The sequence below is a fragment of the Osmerus mordax genome, chromosome 27 (assembly GCF_038355195.1).
Source record: "Osmerus mordax isolate fOsmMor3 chromosome 27, fOsmMor3.pri, whole genome shotgun sequence".
NCBI classification, from domain to species: domain Eukaryota; kingdom Metazoa; phylum Chordata; class Actinopteri; order Osmeriformes; family Osmeridae; genus Osmerus; species Osmerus mordax.
Window position 1 is genome coordinate 7847741 of NC_090076.1, and position 20967 is coordinate 7868707.

The 20967-nt window shown below is 50.2% G+C and overlaps 3 protein-coding genes across 4 annotated transcripts; 2 read left to right on the forward strand and 1 right to left on the reverse strand.

Annotated features, from left to right (window-relative positions):
* Positions 1 to 871: 871 nt before the first annotated feature.
* On the forward strand, positions 872 to 2559 carry cimap1d (CIMAP1 family member D). Its single transcript, XM_067230754.1, has 4 exons — positions 872 to 920; positions 1521 to 1631; positions 1868 to 1985; positions 2076 to 2559. Exons 1-4 carry the CDS (start codon positions 872 to 874, stop codon positions 2557 to 2559), a joined length of 762 nt encoding a protein of 253 aa, XP_067086855.1.
* Positions 2560 to 2746: 187 nt separating this feature from the next.
* Positions 2747 to 4446, reverse strand: cks2 (CDC28 protein kinase regulatory subunit 2). The gene is made up of 3 exons (XM_067230622.1): positions 4228 to 4446; positions 3598 to 3725; positions 2747 to 3311 (listed from the first exon to the last, which is right to left on the reverse strand). The coding sequence occupies exons 1-3, from the start codon at positions 4284 to 4286 to the stop codon at positions 3268 to 3270; spliced, it is 231 nt and encodes a 76-aa protein (XP_067086723.1). The 5' UTR covers positions 4287 to 4446; the 3' UTR covers positions 2747 to 3267.
* Positions 4447 to 6437: 1991 nt separating this feature from the next.
* shc2 (SHC (Src homology 2 domain containing) transforming protein 2) lies at positions 6438 to 20631 on the forward strand. 2 transcript variants are annotated; one of them, XM_067230382.1, is made up of 13 exons: positions 6438 to 6532; positions 7963 to 8223; positions 12207 to 12277; positions 15070 to 15130; positions 15307 to 15426; positions 16051 to 16104; positions 16269 to 16320; positions 16434 to 16560; positions 17012 to 17189; positions 17584 to 17677; positions 17951 to 18115; positions 18240 to 18586; positions 18781 to 20631. In XM_067230382.1, the coding sequence occupies exons 2-13, from the start codon at positions 8080 to 8082 to the stop codon at positions 18907 to 18909; spliced, it is 1542 nt and encodes a 513-aa protein (XP_067086483.1). In that variant the 5' UTR covers positions 6438 to 6532; positions 7963 to 8079; the 3' UTR covers positions 18910 to 20631. The 2 variants fall into 2 exon arrangements, with proteins under 2 accessions (XP_067086483.1, XP_067086482.1); XM_067230381.1 differs by lacking the exon at positions 6438 to 6532 and having other exon boundaries at positions 7289 to 8223.
* Positions 20632 to 20967: the final 336 nt, after the last annotated feature.

Consider the following 20967-nt stretch of genomic DNA (forward strand, 5'->3'; position numbering starts at 1 on the left):
CCCACACAACTGTGTACCACAACACTGCTGTAGAAAGTAGCTATTTGGATGGAAGTTTATTCGGTTTGATGGAGTATTTTTGGAACCCAGTAAGGGACAGAGGAGGTATCAGCCAGGCTCAGGAAGCCCTCTGGGAGGTCTGCCTCTTGGAACCGTATATCCAGGATTGTCTCCCTGGCAACAGCCTGCATGGTTGAAGAGTGATATTGTGTCGCCACACTGCGATGAACAGAGAGAGAGTGAAAAGAGAAAGGGGGTAGAGAGGGGCTGGGGGATCTTGGTTTCATGGATTGCTGTGAGGAGATAGCGTTACACGAGAGGGAATCGGAAGGGTGACGTTGTCCCAGCAGCACATCAAGGCACATCTCTGGCAGGGGAGCTCTTCCGAAAAGGCAAGCTGGTTGAGGTGAACCGACAGGTGAAAGGTTACACATTTTGGGGGTGATCGAGCTCAAAGTACCAACGCAGGGATCTAGTCGGGGTACCTAAGCATCAGAGACAGAAATTAGGGTGGTTTCTGGATTTAGGGCTGAAGACTCACCATCTCTAATATGGAGATGAGCTTAACTACCTAAGGAGCTAAAGGACCTGTCTGCCAAGATTCATTTCCAGCCTGTGTAGTCATCTATACCGTAGCTGATTCCATCCAACTCCTTCTTAGCGTTGACTGTATTAGAGAAATTGTGCTGAAAAATGTGGCTTGATCTTGATAGTTGTGTTAGATTGACACCTTCCTGTGAAGTGAAGATTACTTGTGTTGCTGTTCTGGTCTGGTTCACATTTTGTCCCATTTCCAATTTGAGCTGCGAAGTGAATGCTTGTGGACTTTTTTAAGTAGGTCCAGGGATTCAAGTTCACAACTTCCTTGACCATGGGGGAAGTGGAAAAAAAGCGCCCCATCATTGCTGGAAAAGAGAAAGGTGAGGAGATTAAGTCTTGCAAATGAAACTACTACTTTTTAACATTGCTCAAGATCGTGTGCAGAGAAAAAACTGCTCCTTTAGTTATGTGATAATTCATCATTCTCATTTAGTGTCCATTACATTACAGTAGCTGTTAACACTGTTCACTGCTGAAGGAAGCACTGACGAAGGACATGATCATTTCTCAGGACTTGCCAGGGATTGATTTATTAAGTGTAAAAAATCCTGACCCACAAGTGGCAGTGTGTATGCATTGACAACTGAGTATCTGAATGCTGATGTCATGTCATTTCCCAAGTTGGTGCCTTGGTGAATTCCCCAAAGCCGGTTTTTCTGTTGCCGTGCGGCGCCAGCTGTTAGGAACATCCGGCCAATCCAGCTTGGAAGATCTACTGCAGCTATATGAACATTTTTCATTACTCCAGAGACAATAGCGATAGACAGTTATAAGCTTTACATTTTTCGGCTCCCTCATCACTGCACTAGCTGGACCACACACCTAAATTCAGTATTTGTATGGACTAAATCTTCTCTTGAGTTGATTTCATGTGGGTGTGAACACCAGTCTGCAATGTATTTAGCATATGGTCTCCTCAGGACCCGGGCCAGGCCGATATGCACTGCCACCAACCATTGGCTTCATTGGTCATGACTTCACCAAGCCAACAAGCCCTGCTTACTCCTTCCACACCAGGATGAGCAATAACCGTAAGTTCAGGAGAGTCAGAACTCCTCAAAACCTCACTAGACAGACATCACCAAGGTATAATCCTTCGTGAAATGATACTGTAAAAGGCTGCAGTACCGTTTACCTATCTGTGTCTAGATAATTTTGCAATATCAAATTATATCCTTTGGAGGGAGACAAATCTCAAAATGATGATCCTATATAGCCCGACAATGTTGTATGCATTTTTAAAACGCTCCCTCTTTTGCTTTGACAGTGTACAGTGTCGACTCCAGTCCTGGGCCACAGTATTACATAGACGCCAAAATGACTCGCTTCGGAAGGGACGGCAACCCTGCATACTCCATGTTAGGCAGAGTGAGGGGACCAAGTAAGTTCACGCCAACCGCAGGTTAATGGAAGCTTGGAAGACAGAGCTTGTCAGCAGCCTGACACACAAACCCGTTTCTTCTCCCACCAGAGAGAATGTTCCAGACTCCAGGCCCAGGCGCCTACAACCCAGAGAACGCTCCTCCGTGCAACAGTCAGCGCAGACCTCCATCTTACACCATGGGATGCCGCACGCGTTATCGCACCGTGGACCCGGTGCCGGCCCCTAACAAATACTCTCTCCCTGCCCTGATGGGGCCCCAGGTCCCCACCAAGCAAGCCAGCGCCAGCTACACCATCTCGGGGCTGTGCAAGTCTGGGGGTCCCTCAGAGGACTTGTCAAAGACACCCGGTCCTGGGAGGTACAACAGCACAGACCCCAGCGTCTACCTGCCACGCCAGCCGGCGTTCTCCATGCTCGGTCGCCACGGCTTCCCCGCCGACGCCACGGTGAAGCCAGGGCCTGGCACGCACAACCCGGAGAAGGTGATCGTTCACAAGCCCCGGGCGCCTGCCTTCTCCCTGGGGATAAGACACTCTGAGTTTGTCACTCCGCTGGTGGTCAACGCAGCTGACTAAGCAGACACATCTTCATAGAGGTCTGACCTGCGGCTGAATGGAATTCCACTTTGATATTCAATAGATGTGGACAAATGTGATTCAATAGATGCAGAGGTCATAAGGAATGAATAAACGTAGAATTAGAATGTAAACAGGATGTAGAGCAATAAGTTTTATTTGTACTGTTCAAGAAATAACAGTACTGTCTAAGAATCAACAAAAACTTAACACATTTATCAAAATGTATGTTCTGTAAGAATATATAAATATTCACACAGTAAATAATCAATAAAGTAAAATACTGAACACATCTTTTCGACTGGATCATATGCTCAATAAAACATAACTCCATTGGTCCATGGGTTGCAAATAAAGCTAATCTTGAGAAGTAACTTAACATCAAAGAAACACATGTTATCCAGGCGAGGTCAAATCTCCCACGAGAAATCCCATCTTCATACTGTTGCAAGACTCAATCAAACCAATCACAGCAGAACTGCTCGCCACCTATTAACTGGGGCAGTCGTTTCTGTCCTGAGCTCTCCTTGGCTGCCTCCATCTTAAAGCACCTCCACAATTTAAGGGAAGGAGTTTTTCGGAAAAACTGCAATTAAGGGGTCTATACTAAACACCGACATATGTGGAGAGATGCACATTGTGTATTGTCAACAAAGACTACAGTATACAAATCAACAAAGGTGGTTTTCCTGGGCAGACTGTTCCATCTCAGTCTTTAGGAAGGGGTCTTCTGAAGAGCAGTATGTGAGGTTCTGGGGAGAGAAGCACAAATAAACATCACTGTTGGTCTTCATGCGAATGTGTACAATATGAATCCGTTTTCTAAATCCAGATAGCTTTGGCTGAAATATTTTCACATCAGGGGATATTACACTTTGAAATGTACATTCGCGAGATAAAGATGTCAAGCCATGAGTATTTAAATGTTGCATGTGTAACCTGCCACGCTTGCCAAAAGGACATTTCCACCCGTGTAGCCCATGACGTTTTTCCTATACGTCAGTTGTTCACCGAACATGACATCTCGCGGTTTCTCACCTGGCTTGTGGATCATGTAATGGATCCATCCTTGGCTCTGCTGAACCCCCAACCCCCTCCACTCCTCTTCTGTCATTAAATGGGACGATGGCACCAGTTTTGACAACTGCTTTGGAAGCATGACATGCCTGAAACAGATCAAACATCTCAGATCGAAGCTGGCTAACTAGCCAACTAACGTTGTTCATGCCATGATTAGTGACCTAAAGTCAACAATGTCGAATGTGTCATTAATTGACAGTTCAAGGCTTAGCAGTGTCCTGTAGCAGTTCAATGACTAACTAATCAATAAGGATAACAAACTAGATTATCTTTCTAGATACAGTAATGGATTATTTATGAATTGTATTAGCTAGCTAACTAAAGTGGCTGGCAACAGTATCTCTAGCTAGTCTAGTATACTGTAATAACTGTTTTAAGTTACTGTATCTGTAGAGCTAAAACAACGTTAGTCAGGCCGCCTAGCTAGATACTATATTCTGTATACGTGGTTAGTGTGGTTAACCAAGCGACTGTACTGCTTATTGGTAGTTTAGCTAAGCTAGTATCTACTGTAGCTAGCAAACACTGCTAGATATGTCAGTGCACTGCAGTGCTGGCACATTTGCTCAACGTCAAACATAAACTAACCTGTACTCGAACTCTTCATCCGTGTACTTGTCAGAATAGTAGATTTGTTTTTTTGACATGTTTAACAGAATATACCACAGCTTGCTGAGTTGTATCCCTCTAGTTCTGTTTTAAACGTTAGCTAATGGATATCAAACAGCTGTCGGTGTTCAGTTTGAACGGGAATGGGCGCTAGTCGTCATCTGGCGGTGGCAGTGCTGCACATTTCAAACTCAACGGTCCCTCGCTTTGCACGGATTGGTGAAGCCGCGCGCGCACACAGGAATTGACGTCCCTGGCTCTCACGTGCTTACGTGAGCGGCGCTCTGATCGTGTTACAAACAATTGTTTGTTGGAAAATCTTCAACTGGGTTGAGGTAGAGGACTTGATAAATAATTCCATTCTTTCACAATACAATCTAAATACATGCAATGTACTTGTTTACCAGAACAATCCAGGGACCCACCAACCGACTGATCTTTATTGACTTATTTGTTATTTGCGTCCTATCAACGTATGCCTTTGAATTGTTTGAGTTAGCAATGCACATTTTCCAAATGTCAAATTTTTGACTGCATAGAGGTCTAACCACATTGGTTCCTGTCACGTTCCAGCGCAGATATGCAACTTTTCGCTTTTTCATAAGCCTCGTCCTACTAGCCTACTGGTGATGTTTTACTTCTCATGTGCTTTGAGCAGGTCAACACTTCAGTGCTATGTTTTGTGTAAAGATGTTTCATCAAACTGCCTAGATTGATTATATTGAATACATACTGTATGTGTGTGTTAATGCCTTAATAAACCACATGATAATATTGTATTGTTATAACTCATGTACTGATATATCGATGAAGTATTATACATTGTTTTAAAGTTCTGAAGACATTTATCTTTCTTTAATTCAGTTATATTAGTAGGCTAGGCTACAGGGCAGAGTGACCCTACCAGAGGGTTATTTTACCCTTGTTAGCTTTCTAATACTCCTTTGAACAAGTTAACGATGTGATTGGTTGTTTGAAGGGGGAGGAGGAGGTGGTGTGTGTGTGTGTGTTTGTGTGTGACTTGCCTAAGAGGCGTACAGGTTAGTGGTAACAGAGACTTAATAGCTAAATGTTCTCACTATGTTGGAACTTGGGTTCATTCTGTCGATCTCCTGAAACTGTGGAACCAAACACAGATATCATCTATTTCCTTTGATGTGTAGGTGAGTTCTGGCACACTTTTATTAGCTGCACTGCATATTGAACCACAGCATGAAAATGTCATATTTTCTATCTGTAGTCAGGATCTGTTTGCACAAACTGCCTATCTGGCACAAGTACAAACTTTCTTGTCACGCACAGGCATTTTATTGTCGCATCAGCCTTTCTCAGCCTCAACAGTTTCAATTGCTGACCTTTTTTTAAAAGAAGCGTGACACGTCTTGGGCATTTCTCAATAGCCTTTTTGATGACAGAAAAGAGATTAGAAAAGAGTTATTCGGGTGTGTTTATCACTCTGCTAAGTGAGTCCATTAATCCGTCCATCTACAGTGCGTCATCAGCAGTCACAAAACACACGTTATATGTCCTGTGTCTTCAGAGGACTGGCGTCAGAGGACTGGAGTCTAAAAACTTTTATGGGCTCTCTTGTACAGAATAAAGCTTCTTTTCTCTCTACCCTATATCACAGCAGATATCAGTCTGCTAGTATCCTGCATGGTATAAGTCTTCCCTTTGGCAGGCCTGACCTTGTGTTTTGCAGTTGCAGTGGGAGGACAGTGGAAGGCTTGAGAAGGGGGAGGATTCTGACAGACGGAGTGGGTTTGAATCTTTGTTTTCTTGTCTGTGGTGCAGCATCATTAACGGTTGGTCACTGGGTACTAGTTACTTTTTTTGTGTTGTTTCAAATTAAGTCTACGGTCACCAACAACACACACACACAACCCCCCCCCCCCACACACACACACACACACACACACACACACACACACACACACACACACACACACACACACACACACACACACACACACAACCCACACACACACACCTCTATATTTGTTTTGTCCGATGACAATATCATGAAGCCTCAGAGCAGGTCTAAAAACAGTATTTCCTGTTTTTTTTTGGGGCATGGTTGAGGCAGTACTAAGATTGGCTATGTCACTGGCAGTAGAGCATGCATGGCTCATGTCGCAGGAGACCTCTGATGAGTTAATAAACAGATGAAAGGTTTCCACTCTGGTGTCAAGAACAATGTAAAGAAAAGGATGTGGCACCTGCCATTGGTTTCACTCCACCCTAACGATCGAACCTGTAGATTACAGAGCAGAGCCTGAAGAAGGTAATGTACATTTATTTCAAAATCATTCTGCTCTTACTTACTCTGTAATCAGAACAGCCTGTGATCATAACACTCGGTTCAAATCTTTATTTCCTTCCCCTGTTTTGAGGGTTCACGTAATTCACGGCTCAATTCAGCACAAGAAAAGGGGGGGGGGGGGGGGGGAGAATGGCACGTTTGTATTTGTCTTTTAAAACGTTTGAGTGAATTCCTCCTCCCTTGTAGGTCGTAATGTGTTAACGCGCGGGCGAAGCAGTGGCTGTCGTCTCCATGGCGCTGTGGTCATGTGTCGCGGTGGTGTGAGCGCCGCGATGTGTTTGTATGTGGGTGTGTGCGTGTGTGTGTGTGTGTGTGTATGTGGGTGTGTGCGTGTGTGTGTGTGTGTGGGTGTGTGCGTGTGTGCGTGTGTGTGTGTGTGTGTGTGTGTGTGTGTGTGTGTGTGTGTGTGTGTGTGTGTGTGTGTGTGTGTGTGCGTGCGTGCGTGTGTGTGTGTGTATGTGGGTGTGTGCGCGCAGAGGGAGGGCGACGGAGGCAGATGTGCTTTAGCTAATGCTGCCTAAGAGCAGCTGGGCAGGGCAGGGCTAATAGACGAGCAATAACACGATGACATCACCCGGAGAGAGAGGGAGAGAGAGAGCGAGCGAGCATGGGGGGAGTGCGCGAGAAAGCTGTGCAGAGCAGCACACTGAAGGCCAGCTCAGAACACAGGGAGCCGCGAGCGCTGTGAGGAGAGACCGCGTGTGACTGGGAGAAGACCGGACAGGACAACCCCCTCCCCCCCCACCACCCCCGACAGGGATACGGCTCTCTCTGGAAGGATCGGCAGATTTTACCCTTCTTTTCTTCCATCACACCTTCCTCCCTACCCCATCCCGTTTCCCCTCATCCTCTTGTCAGTGGACCCCCCCCCCCCCTCACGGCCCCTGCTTCGGGAGGCCTCGCCGGGCATGCTACTTAAGCCAAAGTATGGCCGCTTCCGCAACGACTCTGTGACCTCCTCCGACGACCTGATGCAGAGCTTAGCCATGAGCGGCAAAGTGGTTGCCACCCCGGTCATCCCCTCCTCCGCCCCCCCCAGCCTGCCGCTGCCTCCCTTGCCGCCCCTGGAGCCCTCCCCCCGGCCCTCCTCCTCCGCAGCCCCGGCCCTGGCCGACTCCCCCTGCCTGGACGGGGAGCAGGAGAGGACCACCACCTTCTGCATGCTCATCCCCAGGATGCCCCAGTGGAAGTTCTCCAATGCCCTGCTCAGCCGGAGCCCCTCCAACTCCAGCTCCAGCTCCTCCTCCAGCAAGGACTCTGTCAAGGCGGCGACCCCCTCCCAGGCCTCCTCCCATGGCCCCGGCGGGGCTTTGGCCAGTGGTCCCGTAGCCAGCCTGGCTGCAGTGCTGAACTCCTGTGACCCTGTGTGTGTCACCCCCTGTTCCCTACAGGCCATCGGTCGGCTCAGAGCAGCGGCCGTCTCCAGCAGCCCAGGAGGCCACGGTTTGGGGGCCGTAGAGGCCGGAGGGAGCCCCGGAGGCCCTAGCATCTCCAGCTCCAGGTCAGGGATGAGCCGCAGGACCAGGGTGGAGGGCATGTGGCTGGGAGGAGAGGACTTCAACCAGAAGGGCAGCTTCATGCACAAGCCCTCCCAGGGCTGGCTGCACCCAGACAAGAATATCACAGGAACGGGAGCCTCCTATATCGTCAGGGTGAGTGTGGAGGCACTTTGCGTCTCTGTATGTCTCTCTGTTTGTCTCTCTGTATGTTCTTAGTGAATGTCTCCTATGTCTGCCTGTCTGCATGGCCCTTGTGCCTCCATTGCCCCTGTTTGTTTGTTGTTGTGGTCTTCTGCTCAGTGGTCTTTTGCCTGTTTCATCCAGTTTTCAGTGATTCATTCACTTGAAGTAGTAGGTCCTTATACCTCTAGCTGGCCTCATCCCAGTTCATTAGGGAATTGGTGTTCCTTGTAAACTGCCCGGAGGCAGTCGACCGTTTAAACCGCCTCTCAGAGGTACAAGCGAGTGCTGGAATGCCTGGCGTTGTGTGCTATGCAGCTAATATGGCGGGGCCAAGCTTTAGGAATACATAATTTAATCCGGAGAGATGTGGACTGTGCGACTGCCTGCCTCGCAGTGAGTGCCAGCCTCTCTGCTCCAGGGTGTGGAGAGAAATAATCGAATGATACTAGTCGTCAGAGCCGCTGCGTAAACCAGCAACGGGGACAAAAAGAAATTGGAGTCAATGAGTGGTGAATAAATGAAGGGTCAGCTGACCGCTATTAATGGCGATGAATAATGCAATGAGCGCCGTGTTTTGCTTAGCCTTTGTCACGTTCGGGTGCGTAAACATGCGCGTGGGAGTGGCATTCTTCGCGAGTCCGATTGTTTATTTTGATTTGATAATACTTAATCAATACAGTTTTTTTTTGCCTACGAACATTTGCATGAGCCTAAGCAACACCTTTCCAATGACAAATGCACCGTGGAGGATTTGCAAATGTGTTTATTTGCAGAGGATGCCTAAGACACCAACAAAATCTAGGTACATGTGTCCTTTTTGTGGCACACAGTAGTATCAGCTTGAAATGTCCCCAACGTGTCACGTCAGTAGTGGTGACTTTCTCATTTACATTTAGGCATTTAGCAGACGCTCTTATCCAGAGTACAGGGACATTCCCCCGAGGCAAGTGGGGTGAAGTGCCTTGCCCAAGGACACAACGTCATTTTTCACTGCCGGGAATTGAACCGGCAACCTTCTGATTAATATCCCGATTCCCTAACCGCTCAGCCATCTGACTTTCTCCTTTCGGGTCGCTCAGGCACGCCAAGGGTTACTATCCCAAGCAGACTGTGTGACGTCAATGTCAATGATCCCCCCCCCCCCCCCCCCCCCCCACACACACACACACACACACACACAGCCTCGACCTCAACGAAGCGACATGGCTCTCGATTAGCGGGGCCCTGGCCCCAGCACGCTTTCTAACCACGTTACACAGGCACCCTTCATTACTAGATTCAATTACATTTAATCACAGTCATCATGTGATGGCAGAGGAAGAGGGCCGCATTAGCGACTCTGACGGCCGCGACTCTGACCTGCAGGGGGGCTTCCCCCGCGATCCACCAGCGTCCCTCTGCTCCCACACACCCACACCTCGAACCTTAGACCGGAGGCTTTCTGCCTTCCCAGCCAGGCAAACAACATGTTTGGAGCCTGGTGGTGTCTTTGAGGTACATTTATATTTAGTCATTTAGCAGACGCTCTTATCCAGAGCGACTTACAGCAAGTACAGGGACATTCCCCCCCCCCCGAGGCAAGTAGGGTGAAGTGCCTTGCCCAAGGACACAACTTAATTTTGCATGGCCAAGAATCGAACCGGCAACCTTCAGATTACTTGCCCGATTCCCTAACCGCTCAGCCACCTGACTCCCTGTAAATGTTACAGACAGCTGTGAGGTTTTTTCCCCTGCCCAAGGAGCGTAAAGGCGACAGACATCAGACTGGCAGTTCGCCCCCTCATCACACGCCTCCCCAGCGCAGCCTGACGGAGACAGGGAGCGACAGCAAACCCAGCGTTTCACTTCCTTCCTGCCAAGGGGCCACTCTGACAGGGCACCATGCTGCATGCTGGGAAGGCAATCCCCTGAAGCTGCAGAATCAGTCAGATAGTCATGGTGAACCAGTCAGTCAACCATCCTACCAAAAGCAGTCAGTCAACAATCTTGCCGAACCAAAACCAGTCAGCCAGCCATCATGCCTAACCAGAGGAAAGAAGGAACATGTCAGAGGAACATGAACCCAGGCAGGTTGGGTGTCCAACCCCCCCTCCATCCTTCCCTCTATCCCTGGCTCTGCATCTGGCCTGACCAAGCAGACATTAGATAATAAACTCTCGAGTCGTACAGGATGTTCCGTGTGGCAGTGATAGAGCAGCTAGATTGGCTAACACAATAAGATATCCTTCACTCGAATCCACTTCCTTCGAGGCAACGTAATAAGAGTGAAATGACCCCTTTCTGATGCACATTTTCTGCATATCTGAAGAAAGTTTCTTGGAAATTCTGCTTGCCTAGTTTCAGGAATAGACTCGTAACAACTGAGATCGAGGGAGAGATAGAGGGAGGGAGAGGGAGAGAGGGCAGAAGGAAGAAGAGTTAGAGGGAGTGATAGAGAGATAGAGAGGGAGGGAGAGAGAGGACAGATGGGGGGGGGCGGAGGGTATGGCTGCAGTGCGTCGTGAAGGAGAGGGAGAGTGACAATGAAGGCATTGAAAAGACAAGAGGGAGAGGAGGAAAGAGAGAGGAGGAAAGAGAGAGGAGGAAAACACCAATGATGGATCCCCCTGTTTCCTAATCTGGTTAGGATGTCCGTGTAGCTCTCAGGCAGACTAGTTAGCTGGGAGAGTCATTGTCTGCTTTCGCTCCAGACAGCCACAGGATGTCTAGCCAACGAACTATCTATCAGTACATCCTGGTTTGTTTTCAGTCAAATTAGGATAATACAGCAGGATAGTATGGTGGAGTCGGGCTCTTAGACGTTTAATAGAGAGGATGACTTGCTCGCATGCGGCTGATATCGGGGTTGTTTTCCTTGAGGAAGAGGAGCGCTGCTATCAGTAGAGGAATACAAATGTGTTATTGGCTGGACAGTATCTGCACATCAGCAGAAGCGGCCCAACCCCCTCCCACGCACACACACACATGCACACACACACATGCACACACACACATGCACACACAGCGAGATGCGCGCACAAAGCGCCCACCCACCAACGCACACACACACAGATGCGAGCAAAATAACCCCACACACACCCAAACACGCACAAACAAGCACGCTCGCACAAACAAACACACCCACGCGTACAAAACAAGCACACAAACACACACCTCCCTCTTGCCTCGGAGCTCTTAGTGCCACTAATCAACTCCTAGGGCCATTACCACCTCAACCTAGCCATTACCCTGCCACTCTCGCAGTCTGCAAACCACCAGGGCTCAGTCTAAAGGGACACGTCCAGCACTATTAGCCTGTCGTGCATTTGAATAAGTAATCACCAGACGCCATGTTACCGAGGGGGGCTGATCTGGCCGTGTAAGAAGTAGACTCAGAGGATTGTGCCACAAGGCTAGCTACATAGTAATGGCTAGATAGCTATAGCTACCTGTTGGAAAACCCCAAATTAAGTTTGATGTGCTATGTGGATGGTTTACATTTACATTTAGTCATTTAGCAGACGCTCTTATCCAGAGCGACTTACAGTAAGTACAGGGACATTCCCCTGAGGCAAGTAGGGTGAAATGCCTTGCCCAAGGACACAACGTCAGTTGGCATGACCGGGAATCGAACTGGCAACCTTCGGATTACTAGCCCGATTCCCTCACCGCTCAGCCACCTGACTCCCGTTTGTGCAAACCCTCCCGGGTTTGTGCAAACCCTCAAAAGAAAATACATTCAAACGACCACCACAACCCTAACTCAACCGATGCACAAACAGTATCCCATCCTGCATGTCAACCGAGCCCAGGATGTCCTGCGTCAGTGTTGACCCCACGCCTGACCTAGAGCACTCCTGCATATTACTCTCTGATTGGATTCATGTGGGGAAATGGATCCACTGATAAATCAATGGATATTAGGAATCTATCAAAGCTGTGAGTCATGGTGGGTCATGTTTGTGTCGTTGCAGTACATGGGCTGCATCGAGGTACTGAAGTCCATGCGTTCCTTGGATTTCAACACCCGGACCCAGGTGACAAGGTAAGCTGGGGGACTGGACTGGACTGGGCTGGGCTGGACTAGGCTGGACTAGGCTGGACTAGGCTGGGCTGATATTTTTGCAAAGGCGAGCAGTTTTTCTACATTGCCAGATGGATGTTAGGGTTAGTTTGGTTGTGTCTGTGTTTCTATGTCGTTGAAAATGGAGGTTGGGCTTAACTCGCAGTCTCTCCCTCTTTCTCTCCTTTTTTCTCTCTCTCTCTCTCTCCCTCCCTCTCTTTCTCTCTCTCCCTCTCTCTCTGTCTCTCCCTCTCTCTCTCTCTCTCTCTCTCTCTCTCTCTCTGTCCCTCCCCCTCCCTCCCTCTCTCTCCCTCTCTATCTCTCTTCCTCTCTCTGTCTCTCTCTCTCTCCCTCTTCCATGATCGATAGGCTGAAATCCAACCCCCCTAGACTCAGGGCTTAAGTGCACATGGAGCGAGGCAGAGATGGAGTGATGGAGAGATCTATTATTGATGATGTTCGCTAATGACTGTGGAAAGCTGCAGCAGCCCTCATGAGTACACCCCCCATGCCCCCTCGATCCTCACCCTCACACCAGCCCACCTCACCCTCACCCCAGCCCCCCTCACCCCACCACCACCCCACAAGGACGAGGTCCGTGGGGGTCAGAGGAGGTACCCGTCACCAACCAAATGAGAGAATGCACCTTGTTTACATGTCTGTGTGAAGAGTAAGACGAGAGGGGATGGAGACATGGTCGTCGACTTTACTCTGAGTTTGTGGGAAGTAATTTGTTTCCCAATTTAGGCCCACATTTGTAAACAAATCTGTTGTGATGACCAATTATGGAGATCAATCTGGTTACGTGGTTGATCAAGATCAGTTTAGTCTGGACTGCGACCAATTCGGCAGTCTTATATTAGATTCAATTTGAATGAGTTTGTTCAATGTGTTCAGTGCTTTGTCACTGTCAACCCAAAGGTTGTTACACAGGCATGAACTCAACTTCTGTGAGTACAACGAAAATGAACCTTGCAACTACACCCAGGTCCCTGTGCGACTGACCACAGGCTCGAACACCGACCACCCGTCCTGAAACGCAGTGCTTCCGGAACCGCACCAGCGCTGTCATCAGACAGCTAGTCACGCGCAGAGCTGTTTTAAAAAAAAATCTGTGGTGACCGCGAGACTGTCGCTGCTTTTTAAATATTTACGAGTCATTCGATAGGGGCAGGGTCCTCTGGCCCCACCTCCTGTTATCCTGCCTGTCCTCTGGCCCAGGCAGACCCACTGAACCCTGCCATCTCTGGTTCAGGCAGACCCACTGAACCCTGCCATCTCTGGCCCAGGCAGACCCACTGAACCCTGCCATCTCTGGTCCAGGCAGACACACTGAACCCTGCCATCTCTGGCCCAGGCAGACCCACTGAACCCTGCCATCTCTGGTCCAGGCAGACCCACTGAACCCTGCCATCTCTGGCCCAGGCAGACCCACTGAACCCTGCCATCTCTGGCCCAGGCAGACCCACTGAACCCTGCCTGTCCTGGGGCCCAGGCAGACCCACTGAACCCTGCCATCTCTGGTCCAGACAGACCCACTGAACCCTGCCATCTCTGGTCCAGACAGACCCACTGAACCCTGCCATCTCTGGTCCAGGCAGACCCACTGAACCCTGCCATCTCTGGCCCAGGCAGACCCACTGAAACCTGCCATCTCTGGTCCAGGCAGACCCACTGAACCCTGCCATCTCTGGTCCAGACAGACCCACTGAACCCTGCCATCTCTGGTCCAGACAGACCCACTGAACCCTGCCATCTCTGGTCCAGGCAGACCCACTGAACCCTGCCATCTCTGGCCCAGGCAGACCCACTGAATCCTGCCATCTCTGGTCCAGGCAGACCCACTGAACCCTGCCATCTCTGGCCCAGGCAGACCCACTGAACCCTGCCTGTCCTGGGGCCCAGGCAGACCCACTGAACCCTGCCATCTCTGTCAGGGACACGATAACAATAACAAAGTGTTCATTTTGCAGGCGCCTTTTCCAAAGCAACAAACAGGGGCGGGGGGCGGGGGGGGGGGGGGGGGGCAGGGATTTGAAGCTGTTATGTCTTATCTACAGGCAAATTCTCTATCACAAAGCTATGTTCGACCTATTCCCATTTTTATATAAACTCCTTACAGCCACCAGACTGCGTCATAATAAAGACAGCTTGAATCTTAAACAGCTAGTTTCCTCTAGTCGTTTATTTAAGCAGGTTTCTAATAACCATTCTGGTTGTAAGTGCTCTCATTTATATGCCTTGCCCCCAAGCGGTACAACCCAACAATTGAACGTGAATACTGACACGTCACATAAACTCCATAGAGTGCAATCGCCCCTGGCTACCAGAACGTTTCAACCCTCTGTTGTTTGAGGATTGATACTTTGAACTGAAAGAAACTCAAGCAGCGTCCATTCAGACAGGTTCATGAGGCCGTGCACCATGGGAATCCCTAATTGTGGGTCTCAAACTTCCAGAAATACTTGTGCTCCACCAAACCACCTGGCTTCGAGGATTCTCCCACCCTTAGGGACTCACCCTTTGCTGGTTGGACTTGCCTTGTCCTTTGCCCCGAGATGGATCACTGACTCGACCTTTGACCTTTGACCTAAGCCCGAGGGAGTCACACAGAGCTGCTATTGATCAGCTTGCAAAATGTTTTACCATGATGATGATGATGATGATGATGATGATGATGATGATGATGATGGTGGTGGTGGTGGTGGTGGTGGTGGATGATGATGATGATGATGATGATGATGATGATGATGATGCACCATTGTCTCTTCCAGGGACGCCATCAACAGGCTGTGTGAAGCAGTTCCCGGGGTCAAGGGAGCCTGGAGGAAGAAGGTAATAAAAACCCTCTTTAAAGGTACCATCTGCAGTTGTAATGGACATGTCATGTAATGTACAGATCATGTACAGTATTCCCCCCTACAGAATGCTGGGTCTTTAGTTGCTTTGCCGAGCACGTTGCGGATGTGTGATGACAAAAACACGAGTCCTCTCACGTCTCTCCCCTGCAGACGGTTAACAAGGCCCTGAACTCCATCATGGGAAAGAGCAACTTGCGCTTCGCTGGTATGAGCATTGCTGTCAAGATCTCCATCGAGGGCCTGAGTCTGCTCATTCCCACCACACGACAGGTGAACACACACACACACGCTCTCTCACACACAGACGCTCCATCGAGGGCCTGAGTCTGCTCATTCCCACCACACGACAGGTGAACACACACACACGCTCTCTCACACACACACACACTCTCTCTCACACACAGACGCTCCATGGAGGGCCTGAGTCTGCTCATTCCCACCACACGACAGGTGAACACACACACACACACGCTCCATGGAGGGCCTGAGTCTGCTCATTCCCACCACACGACAGGTGAACACACACACACGCTCTCTCACACACACACACTCTCTCTCACACACAGACGCTCCATTGAGGGCCTGAGTCTGCTCATTCCCACCACACGACAGGTGAACACACACACACACACACACGCTCCATGGAGGGCCTGAGTCTGCTCATTCCCACCACACGACAGGTGAACACACACACGCTCTCTCACACACACACACGCTCTCTCTCACACACACACACACTCTCTCACACACACGCTCCATCGAGGGCCTGTGTCTGCTCATTCCCACCACACGACAGGTGAACACACACACACATAGCGTTTGCTATGCTAGCTAGATGCGCCCGAATGTACGCCTCTCCATTTCTCTCTTCCACTCTCTCTCGTCCTCTCCCAGGTGATAGCACACCATCCTATGCAGTCCATCTCCTTTGCTTCAGGGGGAGACACAGTGAGTTCATCTCCTCCTCAGATTCCCTTCTCTCCTTACTCCTCCTTAGTTTGGGGGAATGGACTGACTGCCAGGCAGCACATATCTAGCTTGACTGTATTTCCAGTAACTCTGATTGAGTTACGTTCTGATTAATCTGTATTACGTTTCTCCCTCTGTTGCAGGACACACCTGATTATGTTGCGTATGTGGCAAAAGACCCAGTCAATCAGAGAGGTATTTCCTTTCTGGTTATGTTGGATAAAGTTATGTTAATGTCACTTTTTATTTTTACTTATGTTTGATGAACTTTGACCTAACCAGGAAGTGCCTCTGTGTTCCCCCCTCAGCATGTCATATCCTGGAGTGTGGTGACGGCCTGGCCCAGAATGTGATCAGCACCATCGGACAGGCCTTCGAGCTGCAGTTCAAACAGTACCTCCACAGCCCACCTAAGGCCATCCCTACTATGGAGAGGTAAGTCAACGACACACACACACACACACACACACAGCAAGGACCAGGGTCAGATTTATTGACATTTTCCACAAGGATTCACCTCAGTATGAAACTAGTGGTCATGTGACAGTCATGTGACACACCAGGATATCTTCTCAGGCTTGTGATATCCCTCCTCCCTCCTTTGGTCACAAACAATTAGAAGGTCCATTTAAAGCCGGGTGTCACCTGAGCGGCATCTTCCCTGTCGGCGTGGAGACGGGAAGTCTCCAGAGATGACCTGTTCCTCTCTGGTTTCGCATGAATCTCTTGCCGCCGAAAATAGCTTCCCAGGGCCCCTCGGATTTGATATCTCATTTCTGTCCGTTCATCTCGGATGCGGAGATGTCATAAAAAAAAAAAAACATGTCATCAGATCTGCTCTCTCTCTCCCGAATCCGTCTTGACCGCGTGCCGCCCGTGTCCTCAGATCCATCAGGACGGACGACTCAGCCTGGGGCGACGACGAGGACTCCTCCGAGCACGACTACTACAACAGCATCCCCGGGAAGGTGCCCCCTGTCGGGGGGGTGGTGGACTCGAGGCTGAGGCCCGGCCAGGCCCCGCTGGGCCACGTCCACAGCCAGCCCCAGAGCAAGACGGCACAGGTGAACCTCCAGGCTCATCCGGCCCGGCTCCTTTGATGTTCCCCCCCGAGACGGGTGACTGATGGCCCTGCCCGTCGCTGCCTCGTATTGATTACACACATGAGAACTCTGGGAACACGACAAGGAGCCCAATAACTGTCTATTAGATGGACCTGCTGTATAATTGCCAGATATAGATATGGTCGGAGATTGAAAACAGGCCCTCTTGTGTTGCTTAATGGGTGAGAGAAATCCAGCATCTTCTCTGCAGCCAAGGCCTCGAACGTCGAAATCGTATTACAAGAGAGGCCGGATTTACAGTGGGGGGGGGGGCTTAGCGGTCTCGAACAAGCGCAAGTTCATTATCTTTGGCAACGGCGGTTTATGGCTGTGCTTGTGTGGTGTCTGTTTTCAGATTGGCTCCCCTGCTCGTAGAGACACGGCGTCCTATCCCTCAGGTCAACTGTGCTACGAGTTGCACTGGGACACGGACCACAGCGGAGGCTCAGGTGAGACACCGTGTGGCCAGAGATGGTACTGCGAGTCATTTTTGTTCTGCAAGTCACGATGTTGGAAATTGCCAGGGGTCATATCAATCTCTATCTCGTAGATTTAATGTTTGCGTGTGTACGACAAGCTGGAAAATAGGGTGTTATGGTGCCAGGGGGAAATCAAACACGAGTTAATCGGTCATCATTTGCTCTTTTAGAATTTCCTTTTTGAGACATGTTTGTGTTCATTTCCCCTAGCATGCACTGATCACAAGTGAATTGGGTTGCCAGGTTTGACGTCGGATGGGTACCTATGTGCGGACACCTCAGGGAGCCGGGACTACGAGGAGCACCTGTACGTGAACACCCAGACCCTGGAGGCCCTGGAGCAGGGAGCCGAGGGCCCCCGGGGGGCCCGGGTCCCCGAAAGCCCCAAGAAGGACATCTTCGACATGAGTGAGTCTCCTTAACCCACGGCCGCTGGAACGTAGGGGGGGGGGGGGGCGCGCGTGCGTGTCGACATCACAACTGTCTTGTCTGGAGCGCGTGTCGCGAGTGCGTTTTGCTGTGTGACCGGCAGGGCCGTTCGAGGACGCTCTGAAGCTCCACGAAGCTGGGGGGGGCGGAGCGGCTTCCGGCGGGCCGGGGCCTGGGCCTGGTTCCGTTTCCATCGGCGGTGTGATGGTTCTGGAGGACCAGTGGCCCAGCCCTCCCAGACGCCGCGCCCCCGTCGCCCCCACCGAGGAGCAGCTCCGCCGGGAGGCCTGGTACCACGGGCGCATGAGCCGCCGCGACGCCGAGAAGCTGCTGGTCCGCGACGGGGACTTCCTGGTGCGGGACAGCGCCACGAACCCGGGGCAGTACGTCCTGACGGGCATGCACTGCGGCCTGCCCAAGCACCTGCTGCTGGTGGACCCAGAGGGAGTGGTGAGTACCAGCCTCCTTACGTTCCCTGTCGCTCTTCCCTTTACTATCCGAATCGAAAATCGAAAAAGATCTCGATAGGGCATTTGAGTACCGAGCAAAAAGTCAGAGGTTCGAATCCCCTCCCCCAGTTTGTCGGTTTCCTTCTCCTTGGTGTCGCTGATCACCGAGCCTTCGCCCTGCCTGTCGTCCCTCAGGTTCGCACCAAGGACATGCTGTTCGACAGCATCAGCCACCTGATCGCCTACCACCTGAAGAACGAGCTGCCCATCGTGGCCGCCGAGAGCGAGCTCCACCTGAAACAGGTGGTCAGGCGGAAACAGTGACCCCAACCAACACCACCCCACCCCCCTCCCCAACCCTGCCCGACCTGGTGGGTGTGGTGAGCGACAGCTTTAACAGAGGCCTGGCGCCGTGGGGAAAAAACGGCTTGCTGTTTAGCGTCGAAACGTCTCCGGTTTAGCCCATGGGCCTTTTTGTTGTTCATTTCTGCTCCTTCTGTCAGGATCTAGAGAAGATCCCCCACGTTTTCCGTGCGAGCTCCAGAGAGGAGGGGGCCTCCATGTCGCCATACCCCCAGAACCGGAGCTTTGTCTGGGGGAAGCTGGACAGCGGAGACCCCCTCTGCCTGGAGAGAGGACTACCTCCCGCAGCTTAGCCACAGTGTTCACGGTCCCCACTCCCCGCCTCAGCCGTCAGCTTACAGTCATTAACTAAGCTAACCCAGACACACCTCAGACAGGAAGTCCAGCCCACTGAGCCCAGTCTGACCAATCCCGGGGCTGGAAATCCTGAGTTCTCAAAGGGGTCAAGGACATCACCAGCCTTCATCACAGCTGCGTTACACTCAGTTGTCCAAGAAGCGTGAAATGATGCACAAAGCCCAGGATGAGAGATGGTTCCAAGCTTCTCCCTGGTCTTATCCTGTCTACACAGCTACTGACGTTTCTGTGTCTTTTGGTCCAGTACGAACAATTCTTAGAGAGAACAGGCTGTACTGTCATAATACGTTACGTTTGAAAACACATCAGCCAAGCTTCGTGTGTTCCCCCCCCCTCCACCCCCCGTACCTTTCAGTCTAACTAGAAAATAAACGGCCATCATTGAAAGGGAGACGCCACTCTCAATCTGAATGATGAATGAAGGCGACGGACAGTTTGTATCTCTTTGCTCGGCTCTCCTCGCGGTTCAGAGAGAGTCGTTTGCCCAAAGCAAAGACTGCAAGCACGATGCAACCCTGAGGTGATGTCGAGGATGAGTGTCTGTTCCTGCCTGTCGGTGTGGACACAGTCGCTGTTTCACCAGTGACCGGCTCGTAAAGGGGGGTGCAGGTTGTCCACATGTAGTCCTTGTGTGTTGTTTGTCATCACACGAGAGAGAGAGAGAGAGAGAGAGAGAGAGAGAGAGGGAGAGAGGGAGAGAGGGAGAGGGAAGAAAAAAAAGCTTGGTTCTTCCCCTAGTTGAATGTGACGATATCTATCTGGTCTGGTTGTGACTGTATGTAAACCATATTTTATCTGTATATCGAGAGTCCGTCCAAGTTCAGTGCCTTAATATATCACGTGTTTTGTTTTTCCAAAGATGACTGCTCGGATTAGACATGACCCACAGGAAAGAGGATTGTTTTGTGTTGGGTACAGTGTGTGTGGGGGAAGCACTGTCGTTTTCCATAATGCCAAACCTTACTTTAATGAAGCGAATCAACGAACGACATCAAATGGAGGTCAAATCCCAACCTGCTATTTTGAATTCCGTTTTATGCTGCTGGTTTGTGGGAGTCGTGAAGGTTTGAACGTTGTTTTAAATCCCACATCATTCTGAATGACTGACCTATTTCACTTTGCTTACCACAATATCAGTTGTCAAATGAATGATTTCGGAGCTGTTTTGAATTGAGTGGTGCCATCAGTGATGCATAACAGGTCTTTGCTGTCCTATTTAGACAGGATTCTGTCACCATGATTTAAGCTTCCCAGATCTTCCACTTTGCTTTCTCAGGTCTTTTCTTGTATCTCGTCTTCTGTAATGCATTTTGTCAATAAAATTCAAACTGATGTCCCAGTGTTGTGCTTGACTTCACAGGTCCTGTGCTACAGCATGTCAATATGTAGAATACCAAACACCGGATAACATCTCACTTCGAAATATAAAAGATAGAGGGTTTTTTCCCCCAGTCAAGAGCAATCATTGATTTTGTAAATCCGACACATCTTCGAGGTTCGTATTTATTTTATTGTAAGAATATCATACAAAATCTGTGGGCTCGATACACTGTTGACACGAGACTAAACCTAGCTGATGTCACAAGCCTCTAGCTACACCCGGGAAGTGGCTATCCTCCGAGTCGGACCGCTTGTGAAGCACAATTTACCGCATGCATCTAC

What these genes read in the sequence shown, in the direction of transcription:
- cimap1d (XM_067230754.1), top strand. Translation starts at nt 872, where the DNA reads ATGGGGGAAGTGGAAAAAAAGCGCCCCATCATTGCTGGAAAAGAGAAA. An exon ending in CATTGCTGGAAAAGAGAAAG is followed by an intron (nt 921 to 1,520) that starts GTGAGGAGATTA and finishes TGGTCTCCTCAG; the next exon opens with GACCCGGGCCAGGCCGATAT. An exon ending in AGAGTGAGGGGACCAAGTAA is followed by an intron (nt 1,986 to 2,075) that starts GTTCACGCCAAC and finishes CCCACCAGAGAG; the next exon opens with AATGTTCCAGACTCCAGGCC.
- cks2 (XM_067230622.1), bottom strand. Translation starts at nt 4,286, where the DNA reads ATGTCAAAAAAACAAATCTACTATTCTGACAAGTACACGGATGAAGAG. An exon ending in GATGAAGAGTTCGAGTACAG is followed by an intron (nt 3,726 to 4,227) that starts GTTAGTTTATGT and finishes GATCTGTTTCAG; the next exon opens with GCATGTCATGCTTCCAAAGC. An exon ending in TTACATGATCCACAAGCCAG is followed by an intron (nt 3,312 to 3,597) that starts GTGAGAAACCGC and finishes TTCTCTCCCCAG; the next exon opens with AACCTCACATACTGCTCTTC.
- shc2 (XM_067230381.1), top strand. Translation starts at nt 7,480, where the DNA reads ATGCTACTTAAGCCAAAGTATGGCCGCTTCCGCAACGACTCTGTGACC. An exon ending in TTGCTTCAGGGGGAGACACA is followed by an intron (nt 16,105 to 16,268) that starts GTGAGTTCATCT and finishes CCTCTGTTGCAG; the next exon opens with GACACACCTGATTATGTTGC. An exon ending in CCCAGAGCAAGACGGCACAG is followed by an intron (nt 17,190 to 17,583) that starts GTGAACCTCCAG and finishes GTCTGTTTTCAG; the next exon opens with ATTGGCTCCCCTGCTCGTAG.